This window comes from Acanthisitta chloris, unplaced genomic scaffold (assembly GCF_000695815.1).
Source record: "Acanthisitta chloris isolate BGI_N310 unplaced genomic scaffold, ASM69581v1 scaffold20309, whole genome shotgun sequence".
Lineage (NCBI taxonomy): Eukaryota > Metazoa > Chordata > Aves > Passeriformes > Acanthisittidae > Acanthisitta > Acanthisitta chloris.
The window spans coordinates 45,817-54,104 of record NW_008692243.1 but is presented as its reverse complement, the minus strand read 5'-3'; the positions used below and the strand labels follow the sequence as shown (position 1 = coordinate 54,104).

Here is an 8,288-nt window from a genome sequence, read left to right as displayed (position 1 = left end):
TCCTGCCGCCGTACCGCCTCCAGCCGAGCCCTGAGCGCACCGCAGGCTCCGCGTTTCTCCGCGTGCCCTTGGCGGTAGCGAGTTCACGTGGTCTGCGCCTGGCAACCATCGAGGAGAGGAACGCCATTCTCGGCGCTTTTCCACCGGGGCAGCCGGTGCTGGTGTCGGGTTAGGGCTGTTTGCGGTGCCTGCGCACCCCAGAAGGATGCTCACCGAGCTCTTATCTTCCGACCTCTGCAGTGACAACTCCCAGGTGTTCCAGCCGTACGTGCTGCGAACTCGCAGGAACAGCACAACAGTGATGAGTCGTCATGGAATGGTGAGGAACCTCCAGCATGTTTTGTTTGCACTTAGGAAACAATTGCAGCAGATAAATGAAGCGGAGCTTAATTTGTCTCTGCACTAGGCATCCTAACAAGCTTCCAGGCTGCACAACAAGTGTTTTTTCACCTGTAGCTGCAGCTACAGTGAAATACTACTGGTGTGTTAACTGTGTCGCCCCAGGAAGACAATAGCAGAAGTTACATGTGTTTCCCAGTACAGTCTTAATTAGTCTTAAGTTAATTTGGGCCTGGCGGACAAAATTGTTGTTGCAATTGAAAGCCTTTTAATTTTTTGTGAGAGTCACAATTCTTTGTTGACCTGCTGGTTTGAGTTAGTGCAAAGGCTGAACACTAGACCTCAGAAAAATCATTTAAGGAAGAGTAATTGATTTGTTGCTCTCTGTTGTAGTCTGATATTGTACAATGCTGTTTCACATTTCAAAAGTGCTGCATTTCTTCTTTTTGCCCATTCCTTGTCAACTCAGGGATCTACATGCTCCTTCCACTGAAGTTTTTCTGTCTCATTTGAGGGTAGTAGAGATTCATTATTGCTTTTCTCAAAACCTTTAGAACTTTGTCCTGAAATAAGTTTTTTCTATACCTTATGTTTAGAAGAGGCAAAATGGGATTTGAATTCCAAATCTTATGTTGTGAGATTTCCTAAATACAAGAATCCAAGATTTTGGAGCACACATCAGTGGGTGTGACAGTGGGAACTATGTAGAGTCCCAGAGGAATTAGATGCATGAAATGGCAGAAGTAAAGCTTTAGGGAGTGTTCAGTCTTGAACTGAAACACTTTAGATTTCTCCTCTGCAACAGCAGCTGTTTGAGTGAGGCCCTGCAGGAGTTTGTCACCTCACTCTGGCAGTGAGGGATTGTGCAATGCTCCTGGTTTCATTCAGATTGTCTCACTTGTCTGAATGCCTCTGTAGCTGTTTGTGCCCAAGATGCTGTGCAGTGTCTGCTTGCAGGTCAGCTCTGTGCTGCTTGCTGAGCGAGACAAGGAATCTGCAAGTGGTAAAACAAGTCTTTTCTCTCGAAGGTCAGTGTTTGCTTTTTGCAACATGGTTTCAGTCATCCACGTGTAGTTGTGCAGCTCATTTTTAACTCCCTGGGAAGGCAGTGGATGGTAAATAGTCTGTGTGTAGGAGTTGTGTGTGATTTAACCCTTGTGGCTGTCACTTTTTTCCCCAGTTCTTGTCATCGTCTCCCATCCGTATTCCCAGCAGTCGCCTTCACCAGATCAGAAGGGTAAGTGCAGTGTTTACTGTGTATTTAGTGACAGAATCAGAAATGTTATATAATACTGAAGCACTTACATAGTGGGAGTTTCTCTCCTATTGACTTTCTCAAGTCCTAGAGGAAACTGAGGCTTTTATAAGATTTAATTCCAACAAGGAAATGTCCTTGCAGGGCTCATTGGTACGTTTGAGCTGCCTTGCACTTCTGGAGTGTTGTTTCACTTGAGAGAAGCAGTGAGCTGCACTCGTGGCAGCCTTGCCTTTCTGTAGTGCCTCTACTGTTCTTACTTCATTTCTGATGGCAAATCATTGAATCACAAGTGTTACTTCAAGTACCTGTGATGAATCAAATGTTACGGAGAAGCTTATGACATTTATCTCCTGCAGGAGGAAGGAGTGGATTTAATGAACAGAGAAGCAGCGCATGAAAGGTGAGTGTTATTGAAAGAAGATGATAAAATAGCCAGAGTTATCCTCTTTGTAGCTACTGATGGGGTTTTTTGTGTTCTAGGGAAGTGCAGACAGCAATGCAGATAAGCCAGTCATGGGAGGAAAGCTTGAGCCTGGTAATCTCTTTATAGATGTTTCCTATTGAATTCTACTTTCACACTCAATTGATGAATTTAAGGGCAAGAGAGGAATTAACTGTGACAGTAATTTAAGAAGAACTTAGGTTCATCTGCTTTAGCTACTTTGTGCATTTGACCCAATGACTTTCCATTAGAAGGTTGTGCCTCGGATTTCAAGGTAATGTCCTGTGCCAATGTTGAGTCTCAAACTTTGTGTTCACAGAGTGACAATGACTTGGACAAGTCTGAGAAATCCTTTTCCCCAAAGAGAATAGATTTCATCCCAGTTTCGCCTGCACCTTCACCTACAAGAGGAATAGGAAAGGTAGGATAAGTGAAATACCAAACTGGGAGAATGTTTTAAAATTCTAGGCCAAGCTGAGCTGTCAAGTTGTGTAACTTCACAAATTGTTTCACAGTTGAACAAAACCAAACAACACAACCAAACAGGCACTGAAAAACCCCAACCCGAACCTGTATTTTATGGGTTTCTAAGAATCAGGTGGTGACAATCTTAGGGCCTGCAGAGTTTGAGCAGTGAAACACTGGATGTTTTCAGTTGCTGCTGTTTGTGCAGTGTGTGGGTTGGTTGGTGTTGGGGTTCTGGGGAAGCCAAAGAGGTCGTTAATCAGATTTGGATATGATCTTTAGCTGCAGGAGTGGAACATCCTGGGGAAGAAGTGCCAAAATTGGAATGTGTCATATATGAAAGTAAGAGCATATATGAGAGTAAGAGTGCAAACGTGTGTGGGGAGAGGAGTGAAAATGAGTCCATCAGTTCTGGAAAGGAAGGCACAAACACAATGTAGAGGAGCACTCGGGTGTGCTCAACTTGCACCAAAAGCTGAGAAAGGGCAGAGGTGGGTCTTGGATAACTGCTTTTCCAGTGAGGATTGGGAAACTGATGTAGCACAAAGAAACTGGTGTTTGGGTTTAAAGGTGAGCTGCTTGGCCTTGATTTCACCCCATTTTGTGATTCTGCTTTGTACTGCTACTGTCTTACTGCAATACCTACCAGTACTGGTACGTGGAGCAGCCACACACTAGTGTTGGGAAATGTGTTCCTGGGATAACACTGGTGCTGCAGCTGGTCCTGCACCTTTGGAATCCCAACTGTAGAGCAGTAGTAAAGACCTTGACAGAAAGATCTTTGTGTTTAGCTGTGAGCATTCGTTAGCTGCAGAGCCACAGAGCTAAATACCCTGTTCTACACTGGAATATTGTCAGTTTTCAGGTCAGATGTATTTTGAGTAAATTTAACTTGTACAGGCCCCTGGAAAGAAGCAAGTCCTGAGTAATTTACTGCTGCTTCTAAATGTAAGGAAGACCAGAAACAACTGTCTTATTTATAGAACAGTGTCTGTTTCAGTTCCATGTTTCTTCTGGGTTTAAGGAATGAAAGCATTTTAAAGGAAAATCTGAAGCATCTTAATGTGACTCTTTTTCCTGCAGCAATGCTTTTCACCATCATTGCAGATGTTTGTGAGCAGTAATGGATTACCTCCAAGTCCTATTCCCAGTCCAACAAGGCGATTCTGCAAGTAAGTAATGTGCAAGTAACAGGTGTACATTGTGCTGGTGTTGGAGTTTAAGTCAGGGATAAACAAAGCTGATGTTAAGGCATTAAAAGGCTTGAGTTTTACAATAGCTGAAGCATTGCCACATCAAAATGCTCTGAAAGTTCAGTCTTTACCAGTGTAAAGGTTTATGTAGGTGGTGTTATAGAGCCTGTGTCAACTTTAAACAAGACTTGGTAACTTGTGGGAAAGTTCCCAGTACTTCAGATTCACTTTGTCAGCAGATCAGTTTTGTATAAATACTACACATGATTTATAAATGGATGTGATGCACTAAAGGAAGGAGAAAGAACTTGCAGTAAGTTTGTGTGGCAGATGATCTGCTCTAATAGGCAGCACTTATTTGTTATCTTTGTGTTTAGATTCCCTAAGCATTCCAGTTGTGCAGGAATAGTTGTGGAGAATGTTTCATATGCTGTGGTTGTGTTGGTTTGATGTGACTTGGAACCTCTACAGGCCTGACTCAGTATTCTCTCTCTAGCAGGAGGAGTCAGAGTCCAATCAACTGTATCAGGCCCAGTGTTCTTGGCCCCCTTAAAAGAAAAGGTGTGTATATTGACATTATCAGATGTATAATGTAGATGTAGTTTTGCAGCTGGATACATTTTTTTGTGGTTCTGTAAGCATAATGCAGTTGTATCCACAGGGAACTGAAATTTGCCTGTCATAACTTACCCATGCAATGTGAAGTAGCTGCTCTGAAACACAAGAATGGAAAACTTTAAAAGCAGCTACTGATTGAAAGAGGCAAACTTTATTACACATCAAATGAAATGTTCTGAATATCGTAAGCCCTGACATTCCTGCGAGTCCCACTGAGCAGTGCACACCCTGCAGATCATCTCAGGAATGTTGCTTATCATGCAACATCTTCTAAACTTAGTACTGAATGTTTGTTTTCACTCTGAAAGTTCAGAAGGTGAGTGTTTAGAGAAATGGAATGGATCAGTGCTTTTTCCTCCTGAAGGGGGAAAACTGAGTTCTTTCCTGGAAATGTTCCATGCTGGGGAAACTCAAATCACATCCCAGAACAAGCCTCCTTAGCAAAACTGTGAGACTGAGAGATGTACAACTGTGCCTCTGGCTGTGCTTACCCTTCCTGCTTTATTTTTTTTAACCTGGGCATTCTTAACTGCACCCGAAGCATTTGATTTTACAAGACTTTCATTTAGCCTTTGAGAGAGGTTACTGTTTATTGTTTGGTTTTTTAGGACTGCTTGTCCTAGCAGATCCAGGAACATTGCCTAGTGGATATTGAATTGACAGGGGAGAGAGAGAAGTTTTCTCACAGATGCCAATTCTATCTTGGCTGTAATTTTCTACAAATTTTAAAGGCATTAAAATTGAACAGAGGTTTATTAAGCTCAGTGATCAATAGTTTTTCATACTGTGCTGTTTTACTGTAAACTTTTTACAGCAGACTTTACACAGGTTGTATTAAAAGCAGTGCAGGTCAAGTCAGGCATTCCTCACCCCATCCATGTGCTCCTGTGGAAGGTCTTTTACAAAGTGGAGATACGAGTTTGCCTTTTTTTCACTTGAAGTACCAAGGAATTTTCAATATGCTTCTTAATTTTAAAACTTTTAATCCATTTAAATGGGTCATACTCTACAAGTGTCGCCATGATGTGTGTGCAGTGTTCTGAGGAACATTTCACTGCTGCAGGGGGTTCACATTGGAAGTCTGTGCAATGTGTTGGAGCAGTGCAGATGTCTCTTTGTGAAACGTCAAGTAGCAAAAGAGTTACCAAAGTTGGTGGTTTGAGTTTTCTTCAGTTCTGTGTAAGAGCAAGTGTTTTACGAATGCCTTTTGCCCATTCTGCTTGCTGGGAGCTCTTATTCCTTTACCTTCAAAGAAGGGAGTGTATCCCTGTGGGCTAAAGGAAATAGAAAATTTGGGAGTTGTAAGTCTTTCAGCAATTGGCAGTATAATTCTCTTGCATAATGTATTGATAGATACTGGTTTGCTGGAATGCTTAACCTCTGTCAGGTTTTCAAGCTGACACTACAACTACTGCAAAGAGTAGGTGAAAAGCCAGAAAAATACATTATCATTTCATAGGGTTTTATTGTCAAACTAAAAATGAAAATGCTCTATAGCTGAGAGGGTTTGCTTTATTTTTAAGCTTTTTATTGACAGGTTCATGGTATTTCCAAGTGTGTTGTGCAGCAGCTGCTAATGACTCAGCTCGTTCTCAGGGCACAGTGAACTAAACAGTTGTATGAGTTCTCCCATTTCTCTCATATTTTATCTTTTAATGTCAGGAGATGGTTACAGGTACAAAGAGTCAGATCTGTGATGAGTAAGTGGAGATGCATCCACATGCCTGATATTTTCTGTTCAGCCCCTCTGTAAAAGTGTACCTATGGGTCAGAGTTTCTTGTCTAGGGGAAGGTGAAACTGAACCACATTGGTATTCTTACCTTCCTAGTCACTAAGAGTTTTAGTCCCCATATTTTGGCTTATGTCAGTTACTTTAGCTCAGCTGCTTACTTAAAATGAAGTCATGGTAATCAGTTTGCTTTAGATTATTTTGTCTGATTGCAGTACAAGTAGCAAGTGCAGAGCTTTATGTCTTTGAGGTCACTGTAGCCCCTCAGAGACTGCTAAATCATTAGTTACATGAAGGGTGGACTGGGTGGTTAAACAGCAGCATCAAATTAATGTCTTACCCAAGTGCTTGGTTGTCTGAATTGGAGGATTTATGTTACAAGTGCAACCTTGGAATATTGTGGGACAAACCTCTCTTTTACAACAGACAAATATTAAATGGGTGTTCCAGAGACTCAAGTGAGTTTGATTATTGTTAGGGTTTTGTAGGGGCTCCTCTGTTGCTTTAAGGAATTTTCCCCCATACATGTTATCAGAAGATGTTGATGATTGGATACTTAAGAGAGACAAAAAGACCTCAGCCAACCGAGACAGAGGAGCCGCTACAAAACCCTAACAATTATTTGCACTGTTTTCCTTAGGTGAAATGGAAACTGAAAGTCAGCCAAAGAGACTTTTCCAAGGAACAACCAACATGCTTTCTCCAGATGTTACACATCTGACAGATCTCAGTTCATGGTAAGATATTTCATATGCCCTGAAATGCCAGAACAGGGAATGTGCATTTATTACAAGCTTTCTTGTTTTTCTCCAGGGAGAAAATGCTTCATGTGTAGGTTGTGTGTCTATATTACAGGGACCATTCCTGTGGGAGTGTAGTGTGACAATGTTCCTGCTCCTTTGACCAAGCAGATTCCAGCCTAGATTTTGTGTATCAGAAGTTTTATACTGAATGTAATTGCTAGAAATCCCCAGTGATTCACAAGCAAAGTTGCTTTGCCTCCCAGATGCTTTGTCTTTCCAGTGTGTTGCAGGCACTGGTCACACTGTGTCTGTGGTACTTTTCCTGGATATTTCCAAAATGTATGTGAGTACTTAATAGCTCATGTTGCTGCATTCATGATTTTAGTGTTGCCTTTACTATGATCATAAAAAGCTGAGTTCTTTTGTTGAGTCAGTAAGTACTCAAAAATACCACCTCGATTTCTCTAATTTCTGTTTACTTACAGACTTGAAGCTGCTTAGACATTTTTTTCCTGTTGCTTCCCCTTGAATCGCAAAAGCATCAATTTATGTGCCCTCTGGGGTCTTGTATCAAGGCTTCAAAATCCACACACAGGAATCCTTGCTTACAAGGGAAAAATAGGTCTCAGTCTTGCTCTGACTAGTGCAGTGTTAAAAAGCATACCAGCTAATTAGTGACACTTTTGCTGCATTGCTGATTAGTTTCTTTGTTATTCCTTTCCTGTAACTCTTTAAGGTTTTATTCTCATTATTTGTCACTTCCTTTCTGTGACTGTTTAAAATCAGAGTCATAATTTATTCTGCATGTTAAAAAACGCAATTCTGCTCCTCATTCCCATGAGGAACATGAATATATGTAACATGCTACAGAAAACAAGGAGTTTTCAGGGCTGCCAGTCTTGCAGTAAAGACTGAGTGGTAGTATAGGTCTCCTACATCTCCTCTGCGAGGGGAAACACATTGGCTGTGTACAGAGTCCTCATGTCCTTGTACCAAGTAACCTTTTCCCCTTTCCCCAGCCTGTCCTCGGACATTCTTGATGGGAGTAGCAGCAGCGTTGGCTCTTCCTCTGATTCCCTGACTAAAGGCAGCATCACCACCGAGTCTCCAGTCACATGCTCCAACTCCTGCTCTTCCTTCATTCTGATGGATGACTTCTCACCCAAGTGACTTACCAAGTCCTGAGTCAGTGTCTGGCTGTGCTGTCCCCTTGCTGTACACTCGTACAGAGAAATGAACTCTGATCCTTGAATCATGACTATGAGGTTTATGAAAAGGAAAAATTGTTGTTACTGTAATCTTGGCTACTTTCCAGTGATTATTTTTGTTTATCCATTTAATGGACATTGTACATTCATGTCTGGGTTTGCCAGTTTATTTGTAAAACGAGAGATGTCTGCTGATATTGTACTAACTTTTGCTTTCAGGAACTTGCATACACTTTTTGATTCCAGGAAACAGGTGTCTGCCTATTAGTGTTGCAATTTTAGGGAAGTATTC

At 41.7% G+C, this 8,288-nt stretch overlaps 1 protein-coding gene across 5 annotated transcripts; it reads left to right on the top strand.

Annotated features, from left to right (window-relative positions):
• The first annotated feature begins 244 nt into the window (after positions 1-244).
• Positions 245-8,195, top strand: FAM122B (family with sequence similarity 122B). 5 transcript variants are annotated; one of them, XM_009082589.1, is made up of 9 exons: positions 245-319; positions 1,520-1,576; positions 1,954-1,997; positions 2,078-2,132; positions 2,359-2,460; positions 3,612-3,676; positions 4,197-4,258; positions 6,686-6,782; positions 7,808-7,958. In XM_009082589.1, exons 1-9 carry the CDS (start codon positions 302-304, stop codon positions 7,956-7,958), a joined length of 651 nt encoding a protein of 216 aa, XP_009080837.1. In that variant the 5' UTR covers positions 245-301. The 5 variants fall into 5 exon arrangements, with proteins under 5 accessions (XP_009080837.1, XP_009080836.1, XP_009080839.1 ...); XM_009082588.1 differs by having other exon boundaries at positions 4,194-4,258; XM_009082591.1 differs by lacking the exon at positions 1,520-1,576.
• Positions 8,196-8,288: the final 93 nt, after the last annotated feature.